The sequence below is a fragment of the Triturus cristatus genome, chromosome 3_2, assembly GCF_964204655.1.
Source record: "Triturus cristatus chromosome 3_2, aTriCri1.1, whole genome shotgun sequence".
Classification (NCBI taxonomy): domain Eukaryota; kingdom Metazoa; phylum Chordata; class Amphibia; order Caudata; family Salamandridae; genus Triturus; species Triturus cristatus.
The window spans coordinates 1,168,794,197-1,168,808,918 of record NC_140584.1 but is presented as its reverse complement, the minus strand read 5'-3'; the positions used below and the strand labels follow the sequence as shown (position 1 = coordinate 1,168,808,918).

The 14,722-nt window shown below is 44.1% G+C and overlaps 1 protein-coding gene across 4 annotated transcripts in view; it reads right to left on the bottom strand.

Annotated features, from left to right (window-relative positions):
• BCS1L (BCS1 ubiquinol-cytochrome c reductase complex chaperone) overlaps window positions 1–14,722 on the bottom strand; it is a 113,748-nt gene that overhangs the window by 14,745 nt on the left and 84,281 nt on the right. For all 4 annotated transcript variants that reach the window (XM_085650046.1, XM_085650044.1, XM_085650045.1 and 1 more), the window contains 3 exons: window positions 10,190–10,329; window positions 3,188–3,382; window positions 2,205–2,268 (listed from right to left, as the gene is read on the bottom strand). In XM_085650046.1, coding sequence (XP_085506172.1) covers window positions 2,205–2,268; window positions 3,188–3,382; window positions 10,190–10,329 — 399 coding nt within the window. The remainder of the gene's footprint in view (window positions 1–2,204; window positions 2,269–3,187; window positions 3,383–10,189; window positions 10,330–14,722) is intronic.

Sequence of the window (14,722 nt, the reverse complement as noted above, 5' to 3'; positions counted from 1 at the left end):
GGGCTGTTGTCAATACCATCGTTGTCTTAGTGGCCATCATTGCTGCAGGCATCGACAGCTTCGTCCTCACTGCCGTCGTCGCCTCCGTCGTCGACAGAGTTGGAACTACCTTCGTCACCATCCAAGCTCCCGGAGACGATCCCGTCGTCAGAACTGACGAAAGTTGCCACTCCGCGACGACGATGTCGATGATGGTTTCTTCACCGACTGTGTCGTCGACTGCTTTGTCGACGGTGGTAACTTTTTTTCCTGTCATTCCTCAAGAGGCACAGAGGATGGTTTCTTGAGCACTTTCGTCCCTCAGGAGGGGAAGAAGGAAGAATAGCGCTTGACTTCCTCACTCCACTTTCTCCTGTTTTAATTTCTTTCCTCTCCTTTTCACCTCGGTGAGGAGATTTAGTTGGACTGAGCCTGTCAGACCCATGAGAGTTCTTTTAAGAGGCTTTTTGAGGGCACTCCTCAGAAGAAGTAGGGTCAGACCTTCTTTTTACAGATCTTCTGGAAGATGAAGCAGATGAGGCCTCATCACTGTCATCACTAGAAACTGGATCTCCTCTGGATTTTAGCTTCTGGACACCAAAGGTGTTGATGGACGGAGAGTTTGAGCAAATCAAACACTCACCCCCAGTCAACTGATCTGGGTTTAATCCATCATCATTCTTTAGCTCACTCCACCACCCCAGTTCAGACATGGCCATATGCAAATCAGTCTGACCCTGTGCCTCATGGGAACAGTCCAGCCCGAACTGCTAAGCCATGTCTTCCTTGGACCGAAACAAGCATCCTGGGACCGGTTTCGGGTTCATAACCCTCATCAGCCAGGCTATCTTGAATCCAGTGGCAAAGTGAGCAAGTTACCCACGTCTGGGCATACCCTGCCAACTTAGGGCGAACAAAGCAATACCAAAGGGAATGATGGACGGAGCGTTTGAGCAAATCAAACACTCACCCCCAGTCAACTGATCTGGGTTTAATCCATCATCATTCTTTAGCCCCGAAACCGGTCCTAGGATGCTTGTTTCCAGTCCAGGGAGGACCTGGCTTGGCAGTTCGAGCTGGACTGTTCCCATGAGGCACAGGATCAAGACTGATTTGCATATGGCTGGGTTCAAACTGGAATGGCATTGTGAGCAAAAAAACGATGGATTTAGGCCCTAATCTCTATACTGGGGTGAATGTATGACATTGTTCTGCATTCTGTCCATCAATTGTTGTTTTTGCTTTTAGCTTCTGGAGCCAGGTAAGGAGACGTCCCCTCAAGATCCCTCAATGTTTTAGTAGAAAAGGTACGACATACCTTGCAGTCCTTGGCCTTGTGGTCTGGATACACGCAATATATACAAACTTTATGTGGGTCATCCACATAAAGCCTCTTTTTAGAGCATGTGGCACAAGCTCTAAAAAGGCCTTTTTTCTCCTTGTCTACCATGATAAATAGAGAACAGACCAAGATTTAAGAGTAATCTCAAAATTAGAGCTGAAAGATTTCTCTCAAGAGTAGTAGAAAAAGGAATAGCTGAGCAGAGCTCAGTCTAGATGCTCTAGCACAACGTACGGTAGAAAATCTGAAGGTCTGAGGTTCTCTCAGGAGGGTTCTAGAGGGTGAGGCTGATCTGACTGGTTGTGGATTTTATTTGGTCCCTTATACAAAGAGGTGGATATGTTACAAAACTGGAATGGCCTGGTTTCTAGTTTGTAATGGCTATGCATTGCTATTTTTATATACCGGGGACTCCCATCTCGATGACAGGAATGATTCAAGCATGTGGATCTATGAAAGTTCCAGTACTGGAGTAAAAAGTAGTTCCCTAATGTGAGAAGTGCAAGAAGACAAGTCACCTAATCAAAAAGATGGTAAAGAGGCTATACTCCACGGAAGTGGCAAATGTGAGAAGAGGGGGGCAAGCCCTTGAATAAGAAGCAAATGAGTGACAATACAGACAATTAAGCAATAGCAGGCTCTAAGTTCACTGTAAGGTTTTGGCATGGTTGACAAGAGGTCACAAATGCGTATAATGCATTAATAACCCACAACCCAGCTTCTTCATCTATTACTCATTGTCTTTATGCTTGTCTTTAAACTTACCTCTTGGCTGCCTTATGGGCAGGTCTGTGCTATAGAACTGCCACATACACACATACAGGACTTGTGCAGAAGCTAAAAGATGTCTGGAGGCGAGACCGAAACCTCTACTGGTACTCACATGAAGCTGCTCTTTCCGCAGCCAGGAGGACCGTAGAGCAGGTAGCCTCTCCTGTACGGGATTCCTGGAAACAGATAAATCATATTAATCAACTCCAAACTGCTGCCCATTGGTTTTTATTTCGGGAAAGTACAATTGTGCTTTCCTCACTAATCTAATCTTTAGAGTATTGGATTTAGATGGATTGCATTTCATGCAATTTTCTTAACTGAGTGAATATCCACTTCAGTGAACCAACTACCAGCAGTGGAATGACACTCTGCGTAAGCCAGCGCAGCTCTGCAGTGCTAGTAATGCAATACCACACTTTAGCCCCACCACTAATGCCGCCTTTCACAGCCGCACTGGATAGAGCACACATAACACACCACCGTCTTCCTCTGCTGGTGGGCATTCTTACTTTGAACTGTGGCATAATCATGTTCACAACAATCTACTCTCAAGCAGAACCAACAAAGGCAACAGGTGCCCCACCAAATCAAAAGACCCATGCGCCCACATGAGGGCAAACTATTCAGGCACCAATATTCAATCAAAATAAACCGACACCAATGTCAATCAAAAACCCACGCATCCTTCTACAATGGGACCACATAGATGCCCACGCCCTATTCAAACAAGTACAATAATTAGACACACCAGCATACAGAAACAATCTATCACAGAGATATACTCACAGCTAGCAAATCACATACAAAAAGAGTCAGAGACACAAATAATGCTACAAGAAAAAGAAATATGTGGCGACAGCGACTTAATGCTCAAATGGTCACATTCGAGTTGCCATAAACCGCTAACACAGTCGTACATACTGCCAAATAGTGTAAAATGCACTGCCAGAACATGCACAACCAAAATCGTGTAAAATGCACTGCCCAGGACTTGCACAACCAGAATATTGTAAAATGCACTGACAAGGACATGCACAACCAATCACACACATGACCACATATGTGGGGTGAACTAGTAGAAGGGGTGCTTGCCTCTGTCGCTGTACCATTTTGGGTTATTGATGAATCCTTTAACGTCCTCCACGATCTTCTCCGATAATCCCTCATCGAGCACCACAGAGGCCAAAGGACGACGGCGACGCGGAAAGCCAAAGAGACGCCATTCAGCTCCCATGGCTGTGTACATCACTGTCTTTCCTTCCTGCTGCTTCAAGGCCAGCTCCTTGGCTGTGAAGGGGAGAATAGGAAGATGGGATCAAACAGGTTTTCAGAAAGTGACACTGTAGCCTTAAGGCCCTAAGTCCATCCAAGTCATGATATCCTGTGTATGCAGAGCAGGTCATGGATTTCAAAGCTCAAAAATACTGCTGGTGACCTGAGCAGTATGGTGTTCAGCCTCCTACTCCCAAAGGAGCTCCTGGAACCGAGCTTGCACCTGTAATCGGGGTACACCAAACTAATCAGCAAGAGCCATGCTAAGGGAGAGGGTCTGCTTAAAACAAACCAACCAACCATGGGGTAATTTGAGAATTGTCACTGCCACTTTACATCGGGCACCCCGTTTCTTAAAGAGGGTTTGGGAATGAGGTGTTGGAGTAACCTATTGATCCAAAATATTATTTGTTAAATTAGATTGTAATATATTTGCTCTATTCTTCTGTATTTCTCTTTTTTTAAATGATTCTGGCCACTTGGAGCTCCAAGAACAGAATCAGTGGGGTATAGAGATTGCAGCAGCCTGCAGAGGGAAGAAGGGAAGGAAACTGTTTCTGCAGACGGCTGCTTGGACTTGGACCAGGCAGGTCACAGTATTTCATACATGAAAAGCTGGGATTGGCCTATGTGACCGATCTGGTCTCAGGGCCTCTATATGGGATAACCGCAAGGCCTTCTTTAATCGTGAGATTGTTGAGGATTGTTTGTCTTGTGGTCATGGCTTAAGAATCCCCTGGTTGAAATATATACAGAAAACAGCAGAAGCTATTGCAAAACCTACTTTCTAAACCCCACGCTCTTCTAAAGCGAAATACCAAGAACATTACAGATTTGTTTTTGAGCAGGGCAGTGTTTGAAGCACAATATCAGAGACTGATCAGCTTACAAAGGTTTTGAACCATGGGCCGTATTACACATTATCACTGTTTGCGCCAGGCGCACCTTTCAAAAGGAGCGCCAGGCGCAAACAGTGATAACACACCCCAGTATGGTGTATGCGCTGCCCTGGGGGCAGCGCATTCATGTGAAAAAACGGAGCAGCCGCTCTTGTTTTCACAGTGCATGCGGCACCCGCCTGCACTTTCAAAGGGGTTTAGAGATCCCCTTGCAGGCGGGTGCAGTCAGTGACTGGTTCCGCCTAAAGGGGATGTGTATGGAGTCCAGGGGACATCCTTTACCCCCTGCAAAGGGCTGCTGTCAGGAGGCGCACTGACAGTGCGCCACCTTTTAAATGAGGTCCTGTCAGCGAGCCTCCTGAGGGCTTCTTTGACTGTACGCTCGCGTCTGTAATATGGCGCGGGTGCAGAGTCAAAGGACTTCCCTCATTTGCATAAGGCACATCCCCTATTGATGGCGCTGGCGCTTGAAGTGCACCAGCGCTATCAGTATTATAGAAGGGGACGGACAAGCATCTGCGTCCCCTTCTATAATACCAAAGTGCCCCGGGGCACGCAAAGCAGGCACAAACGCGTGTTGCGCCCCCGGGGCACCCTCTGTAATATGGCCCCATATCTCCAGCACATAGATGATGCTAGGGAAAAGTAATTGCTGCCGAAATTCCGTCTAGCAACAGTAAGATGCTATTTAAGTTTCCCTGTTGGCCCCCAAACCCTGTATCATGGTATGTTCTTCTGTCAGTTCAATAAGGAGGCAAGAAGGAAATTATCAATTTTAAAGAACATGGGTTATTGCCAGTACAGACCCGCACTTTGGTATCCTCGAATGCTTCCAAGCCACGAGGTGTGTTATTCTGTAGGAGCTTTCCGAAAAAAATGCATTTTATTGGTGGGAGCAAATGACTTTTTAGATACAACGGATCGGTGTTCTTATCTTCTTTTATGTGAATTATTATCTGGATGTTATTGATTTTACTCTGATCTCAATGAAGTGGGAGAGTTTTTTATATGGGGAATTGAGGTGTTACACGATTTTATCATTATGTGTTAACAATGTTTTATATGACTTTTTGGTACTTGATAAATTCCATTTTAGAGCTGAACAGGGGCTGCGCACCTCCCTTATAACACAGCAGACCCATAACTGACGATTTTGTGATTAGGTTCATGATGTGCGAGTCCCCCAGGTTCTTACAGTATTTTTAATCTGCGTTTTGAATTCCCGGCTATGTAATGGAATTTATTCCTGTTTTATGATGATGTTTTTGATGCTTTCATGGTCAATATATACCGAATAAAGTGATGGATTGATCCAAAACATTATTTGCCAAATAAGATCGTAATATATTTGTTCTATTCTGCTGTATTTTCAATCATGATGTCCGAAACTTGAAACTCCTTACAACATAATCACATTCACTACTTTGAATTCAGAATCTGAATGAATTGTTCACATTTTTCATTAGATTACATTTTCTAGACATGTGTGCTTTACATTATATTTTTATCCACTGTGCTCATAGCTAACATTTATGATTAAAACATACTCCAAGAAATGATTATGCTAGTGTTCATATATATTTGTATTAATTCATTCAATGTGAGGTTGTGCTGTGTTGAGTCCCGAGATGCTTGACTAATACCTAGGGCTGCTAAGGACAATGTGAAATAGAGCAGGGCTATCAGTAATCTGACACAGTTTCTTTTTGGTTCAAGCAGAACAATTGAATGAATAGTTTAAATGGCATTGTTTTTTCAGAGCAATAAAGAAATATATAATGCAAGCAGGTATCAAGTAGGTAAATTGCTAAATAGGGTCTGTGATATTTTTTTAAGTGCTTATCTATTGAGAATTTTGTTTAAAAGCACCAAATATGTGTTTGGTGAATTGTACATACATAATTGAATAATTGTCTCGGTTTCCACAAAGATTTCAATTTTGTTAGCCATTATGGCTAGAGACAAATAAGAACTGTAGCCACAGATAGAGCCCTGGTGTCCTCTAAAAAAAGGGTGCAACATTTCTCTTGGTTTTGCAGGCAAACAATCCCTTCACTCAGTCGCACAGACCCATGGGAAGAAAGCTGACTTGGCCAATCAGAATGCTCTATTTTTTTTTATTTGTGGTGCTGCTGGAGAATCGTGGTTCTTCCGCTGGACCAACCGCCGCTATATCACTAAATGTTTTACCTTCATTTCTCGAAAATGGCTAAACAGATTTACACCAAATCACAAAAACACACTTTCTGAATAAAGATTTGGTGTAATTCTGCATCCCTTCCCAAAATTCCTACGGGGAATTATATTGTAAAAAGAAGTTTTTAGACCCTCTTCCTTGGCTCCCGCTTGGCGGATCGCTCCGAAACTCTCCACGGAGGAGATTAGATAGATGAACTTTTTTAGGTAAGTTTTGTGGCAACCACTATACATTTATCTATTTTTGGGACACAAGCATTTTTTTCTTTTCCTAATAATTTTGGTGCGGTTTGACGAATCTTCGTGAAACTTAAATAAAAATAAGTTGTTTCACCTTGCTCCTTTCTGGAAGGTTTTAGGGAGATCTGTCAAGCTGGGGCTGAGGAAACAGAGGGGTCCAAAAATGAGTTTTCCCCATTAATTTATCCATAGCAACTTTAGACACAGTATAGCTCAAACCGCTGAATGGATTTATACTAAATTTGGCCGAAAGCTAGATCTTGGTTCAAAAAGAGTACTTTTCTTGATTTAGTGTAAATCTGTTCAGTAGTTTTTGAGCAATTCATGGTCGAAACTTCATACATATCACGCCGCTGAGCCGACAAATCTCTTGGTGAGATCTGATTGGCTGATACCACATCAACAAGGATGTGGCGGCATCCATCTTAGGACTCGGGTCTCAGTCTTGAGTCCTAGAAAGAATGCAAAAAAAAACATAAGTAGCAGAGTCGGATTACCCGGACTCCCTAGGGGTCCAAAAACATTTTTTGTTTGTTAACTTTTGCCTCATCTTTGCCTGAAATTAATCCCTCCTCCCTAGTGGGCATAGGGAGAGGATGGCCTGTTAAATTAATAGGGGGCACGTGCCCCCTCCTCCCCTAACCTCCCCTCCCCTCCCCGAGCCCCGAAGAGGCCAGGGGGACCCCATTCCCCAGAGACAGCTTATTAAGGGGTGGAGAGCATGCAGGCCCCTCCCCCATGAGCCATAATGGGCCCCAGGGACCCCATCCTCTGTGGCTGGCTCACACACCGTTTCCCAGGGAGCCCAACCCCCTAGCCACAGTAGTTTTAACAAAAGTCTGTTTCCACCTAACAGGAGCTTTGAAAATGCTTTTGCCGGGTGGGTGCAGACTTCTGTTTCCCTGCAGGCATTCCTACAGGCAGGGAAACACACATTGCTCCTTTCCAGAAGGAGCAAGCAGAACAGTAGCTACCTCTGGGCGGGAGGAATGTCAGCTCCAACAGCATTCAGCTCCCCACTAGTAATTTGTGTGTGGCAGGGTGGGAACCCACCTCTGTACCTGGGTTTGGGGGTCTCTAGACAGAAATCCCCCCCCCAAAAAATTAGAATAAAAGAAAAAAGGGATCTGGGTAGGAATACACTATTACAATATATTTACTGAGCCCTCAGGGATCCCCCCCTGCCAACCTTCTCCCTGGAGGTTTCTACCAATAGTGGAGGGGGGCCGAGTGGACCCCCCCTCGAGGGACTTGAATATGCCCCAGGGACCACCACCTCCCCGGGGCTAAGTAAATACTATTGGGGGGGGGAGGGGGAGGGAGGGGAGAGGTCCCCCTTCTGGAGCCATGTATGGCCCTGGGGCCTGCCACCCCCAGGGCCAGATCCTGCTATGTCCGGGGTGCCCGCCAAGTGAGAGCAAACACTAATTCCGCACCCAGCAAACGGGAACTGTCAAACTGTTCCCGCTCGCTGGTAGCGGAGTTATCATCTGTTTTCCTGCCTGCTTCCATGTGGGCAGGGAACTAGATAAGCACGCAAGGAGCTGCACAGTGGCATTCAGGCTATCCTCGCGCTCCCTATGAAAGGACACTGGGTGCCCTGGGTGGGACCAGGGGACAAAGGTAGACGTGGCTGGGCGCCAAGAGATAGGTCACCGGGGTCAAAATCAGCCCGGGAAGAGGGGCTGTGCGGCCCCCCCCTTCCCGTAGTTTTGGCCTAGTCCCGGGGGGGGGGGGGGTCCTGGCCCTGATGCGCATTTCACAGAATTCCAGATTTGTAAAGTGCGACTCATCACACCAAAGGGTATCCAGGTGCTGGTATGTCCGGGGTGCCAACCAAGTGAGAGCAAACACTAATTCCGCACCCAGCAAACAGGAACTGTCAAGCGGAGTTATCATCTGTTTTCCTGCCTGCTTCCATGTGGGCAGGGAACTAGATAAAAAATTGCTCCAGCACGCAAGGAGCTGCACGGGGGCATTCAGGCTACCCGTGCGCTCCCTATGAAAGTACACTGGGTGCCCTGGGTGGGACCAGGGGACAAAGGTTGACGTGGCCGAACCCCAAGGGATAGGGTCACCGGGGTCAAAATCAGCCCGGGAAGAGGGGCTGTGCGGGCCCCCCTCCCTTCCCTTAATTTTGTCCGAGTCCCGGGGATGCGCATTTCACAGAATTCCAGATTTTTAAAGAGCGACTCATCACCCCAAGGGGTATTCAGGAGCTGGGGGTTGTCGGGGAGATTAAGTGAGCTATTGCTCAGAGTCACATGATGCTGAGCTGCTGCTGGCACCCGGGGATCGAACCTTGAGCCCTGTGCTCTGGAGTCAACCACTCTGGCCGCTGCGCCACACCTCTCCCACTAATCACTTGGAAGCTTCACCATTTGGCTCTGCCCAGCTTAGTTGTTAGCAAAGGTCTTCCTGCCTTTTGCCAGGATGATGAACAGCTAACCATGGGGCGCCCCAGTGCGTTTCCCGCTGATTTTGGTGGGTCGTTCTTGATGCCAAGGAATATGAGCACATCTCCACCAAAAAAGGAGCATTTACTTCACATAGTTAAGGAGAAAGAACCTTCTTTGGTGGAGATTTACCTCTTTCTAGTCTCATGGTCTTCTCTATAGGAGGATTCATGTTATCCCATATATTTGGATAAAGATGCACCAGGAACAATCACATTGCCAAAACACACACGGTCACCGGTGACATTTCCTTGTGCTCAATTACGCAGCTATAGTGTAGAATATTTACTGGACATTTACCCAAGGAGGTAGCACTTAGTAATTAGCCAGTAGAAAATACTTAACTTGGGTAGATATTTTGTGCAAGACTGTAGACTCTGTTGGATAAAGGGGCAGATGAGATTCCTTTGTGGCCGTCACTCACACAGCTACTGACACACCCACACAGACCCTTAGACACCCTCTCACACAATAAGGCACTCACACACCCTCTGACAGACCCACTCAGACACAGATACACCCACTCACACACCCACTCAGACACACATGCACCCACTCACAGACACACTCAGACACTCTCACACCCACTCACAAACCAACTCAGGCACTCATGCACCACTCACAGACACTCATGCATCCACTTACTGAACCACTCATACTCTCTCACACCCATTCACAGACCCACTCAAAGACTCACGCACATACTCACAGACCCACTCAGATTCACGCACTCACTCAAAGACTCAAACACTCATGCACTCACTCACACACTAACTCACAGAGGCACTCACAAACTCACTCACGCACCCACTCACACACCCATTCACAGACCCATACAGCGACTCTCTCTCTCACACAGACCTTACAGTTTGGAAATAAAAAAATGTACAAAACCTTCAAAATGCACACACAAAAAAAAAAGGTTACAGGGACGTTCTAGTTAGGAATAAACATTAAAAATCATCAAAATACATTTGTATGATTTGTAATGATTAGAATGAATCTGTCCACACTTCCAGTTCTAAATGTACCTTCTTGTAGGATGGTGAAGAAGAGCTCACGGTTGGTGCCCATGGCAGTGAAAGTGACGGACTCCCAGGGGGTGCCTGTGTGAAGGTCAATCATCTGTTTTTCTCGGTTTCTCTCAATACGGATCCATTTATTCCTGTACCTGGAAGCAATAGAAAACAACCATTGGCAAAGCTAATAGCCCTGGCACTGGAGTGCCTGCAGTGTTTTCTTTTGTAAACGCATTAAAATAAGCATTAAAAGTTTAAAAGCAAAAATGCTGTAATCTAAATACATAAAAACACATGAAATAAAAGCAGCAAGCATGTTCCTTACCTTCAATAATGCGCTTTCTGGTGGATACTCTAAATAACCGCAGATTCCTCACCTTTAGAACATTCCAGGTGCCAAACGGGATCAACGCTCCCTCGCGCGAGTAGGTGGCACAATATGTTTTTGTGGTGATTTCATACCGCCATGGAAATAACAGATTGGATCCACGTAGAAGTGGCACTCCAGACGCTGAATTCAGTTTCTTAACCTATCTCATTCATAGCTTTCAGATGCAGACCACTTCAATATTACAGGTTACAGTGTGCCAAAATCTAACCGGAGACCTCCAGAGAATGGGGAGTCAGGGACTATGGTTAGACAGATTATCCACCAGAGTGTTACTTAAGTAACTTGCTCTTCTAAGGATACGTCTGACCACAGATTCCTCACTGTAAACCATGCTATGTTAAATATTTGTAAGTGCTTCCTGTTGAAGTTTAAGTTCTTCCTGGGCAGTGATACCTTGTAAACAAAATTGAGAATTGTGCTTCCGTGCAGCTTTGGAGTGATAAATCGATTTAGGATGAGAAATCTAAATCAACAAACTATTAAGATCTTGCTGCATGAGTGAAAAGGTATATGACAAAACTTTCTCAGTTCCTTAAAATCATATGAAAAATTTCTGATCCACAAGCATTGGCAAAGCCAATAAGTGTTTCTTCAATGACTGGGCTTTTGTGTCATTTTGTAGAAAGGATGGGCTTATGACTAACAGAGTGAATCAACAGTTGTGAGACTGGATGTATAAACCAAATGCACTTATGAATAGATAAGAATAAAAAAGAATCTGTAAGTCTAATGGAAAATACTAACGGATCGTGATTAATAGCACTCACAGTGGGTTTAACTGGATGTCTGCTTTTGTTTAATATAGGAGAGTGTATACGTATCAATTTAGAACTGAGTGGGATATGTGCATGTTGGTACTTGGTTCCATGTTTGCACATATATGCATGGAAGAGTCATTCAATTATTAATCCTCTGCAGAAACCCAGATTACCCAGATGTCACCACTGCGTCCTACATAGATAAACACATATATGGAGCTTATCTACTTGTTACAGTCATCATATATTTTTTTTTAGGTATCCCCCTTCTTGAATTACTTGTTGTTTATTTAGGGATACGTGTCAAATATAAATGCATGTTTATTCATGACTTCCATAGAAAGCCACTATTGTTTCCAGCAGGGGTGTGGAATTTAATAAAATATCTACTCGTCCATGGGGCAAGTTGCTTCATAAATCTACTTGTCCTGTAACAAAATCCACTTGTCCCTTTTGGTGGCATGTAATGCGACGACAAATTATGGTGGCAAACTAATTATATACGATTTCTGATATAGCCTCTCTGATTATGCCAGGCCTCATACCATAGTAGGGTTATGTTTCCGCAGATCTACATACTAGAGCTGAAAGTAGTGGTAAGCAATAGTTCCAGGGTTGGAATGCACTTTTGAGTCTCTGCAAACCTACTAACTTGCATGTTTTAAGGGTTTTCACCAACTATTCTCTAATCTTTTCCCATTCTGAGAAAAGTTGAAAATGTACTCCTGACAATGGCAGACATAAAACTTTTTCTAGGCCTGGGAAAAAGTGAACTTGCAAACACTCAACAGATTTTTGCATGAGCAAATCCACACATGCATATTTGTTCATACTTTAATGCAGTTGACAAATATTTCTAGGAGAACCATTTCGTTGGCCTTCTTCTGTAAATTCTTGTGAATTCACCAAAGCCGTAAATCTGAACTTAATGCATAGACATATACCATGGGTACACTTCGAGACTTTCATTAATAATTGGGCCCCTTATTAGGTGTGCCGTTAACCATGACCTTTTGTGTTTATTAAAATTCTGTCTCTCCCTCTCGCTCTGTCTATTGGCTGGCTTCACTGTGAGTGACATTATTCTGCTCTTTCACAAAGAATATAATCGGCATACAAAGTAGTTTTGTTGCCACTACTGTGGCAGTGTGTGCTTTTTGAGACCAAACGCAAGTTTTGCTGTTGTCAATGTTTGTTATAATGGTGAGGACCTGGCAGCTCCCACACCAATAAGGTTATACAAAAACCATGCCAAAGCAAGACACATTATCAAAATCGAAAGGCTGACCACCAATTTCTGACCTACTTGCTTCGCCAATGCTGGTTTATTTTTGTTTCCAATAATCTTATTGAAACTGGTTACACTGATTATCCATTATGAATATTTTTGGGAAATGCTAGCATACATCAACACATTTTACTAAATGATGCTGGAAAGAAATGGTACCTAACATATTACAGTAGTTTAGCAAAATGTTTTTTTTCCCCATTTGCATTTTTTATGAACATTTTATTTTGAAAGCAAAGAATCATCAAGTCATGCTTTCAAGCTTCTGCACATATTTTCATCTAAGCAGAGAGCATTATACATAGCCTCAAATTGCTCAACTTTGAAAACGTATGTACACCTTTTTATACTGGAAATACTGTCAGTAATGCAGTCCTAGCTTACATTTACTTAGAGCGCAACCCTAATAATAAAGGCTTTGTAATAATGAACCATAAATACAAGTTTAAACAGCATTAATACATGGACACAATTAACTGCAGACAATGCCCTTCGCTGATCCATAGTGTGGTAATGTAAAATGGCAGCCAAATGGTTTGTGCTGTAGAGGGTTGGACGTACTTATCCCAAGGACAAAATACACATGAGAACTTGTTGCCCTTGACCCTAAACAATATGTCCTGGGTGTCCGGCTACATCAGATTCTAAATCTAGTAACTCGTTGCTATGACGTGGCAACAGTTGATAACAAAACTGGTTACCTAATGAGGCTATGTCATAAAGGTCTTCCAGGCCAGGTTGACCCAAAAAAAAAAAAAAGAGTCTGTAAGTCTAATAGAAAATACTAACGGATCGTGGTTAATAGCACTCACAGTGGGTTTAACTGGATGCCTGCTTCTGTTTACTATAGACTGGGTGGGATATGTGCATGTTGGTACTTTGTTCCATGTTTGCACATATATCCACTTTTAATCCTCAGCAGAATCCCAGATTACCTTAAAAATCAATAGGCTGTGTGAAGAATAAATTAAGTTATAGACTGAGACATGCAACTGCATATCAGCAGGTTTGAAGTAGATGATATCTTGCACTGCAAGGTAAGTACACTATCCTCCCCAGGGACTACTGCTGGTAGTACTGAGAGAGTAACCCTGTACCTTTTCACCAAAGGAGACACCTCCTCGTATACCTCCTGATGTGCCCACCAGAAACTTACAGGATCCACAGTGGGATGCTCCCTTGATCACATATGTTTCAGTTCATCTGCTACAATAATCAAGGATATTATAAAGGAGTCTTCATACTGGGATTGCGCTGGAAGGGGGATCAACAGCAATTCAAAATCCCAGGCTGCTACCTAATGCTTCGAGACACTTTGAAAATTGTAGACCAATCTGTACTGCGATGCGATACAGAGCTGCCCTCTTTGGAACTGGGGTACCTGGTGGATCAACATCCTGTGATTCTGGTGAAATCACTTAATCTCCCTGTGCCTACAAGAAATGAATGTGTACTTGTGTAATGTAACTGGTGCTCATGTAACGCGTTCCAAAACCGTTGGGTGAGTTTGGCTATATTTAAAAAAAAAAAAAAAAAAATAGATAATGGATGATGCAAGCACAGGTCGGGTGGGGTACTCCTCTGAGCCTCAGATGCCACTCCAGCATTGTGGGGTGTCCCTGCTGCTATGCAGGCCCTCACCTTTGTGTGGCAACCAAGCTACTGGATTCAGCACACAACAGCTGCTCAGGAGGCTGGTGTGTCTACTGCTGTAATCATGTTAAAGGGCAAAATGCAGTCGCTCTTGATTAAAGCAGCAAATTGAAGAAGGGGGGTTGGCCCGCTGTCCAATGCTGTATGTTGTGGTGGGCAGAAGCAAAATGTGAGTGACAGATGAACAGACCAATGGATGAAGAGGGCTGTCCACAAGACACTATATGTATCTCTTTTATTACATGAAGCTGGTAAGACAGCTAAAGCTTTCCCTAAGCCAAACCTAAAAATGTATGTAATCCATAACTCTTAACATAGTCTAACCTTCTCTTTCAACGCTTTAAGTTTTAGAATGCAGATCAATATTTAAATGTTGGTACAAATCACTTTCCATAATGTCACGGAAGGTTTCAACTTATTACGACATCATTAAACCATTGCTCCATTAGGAGGAA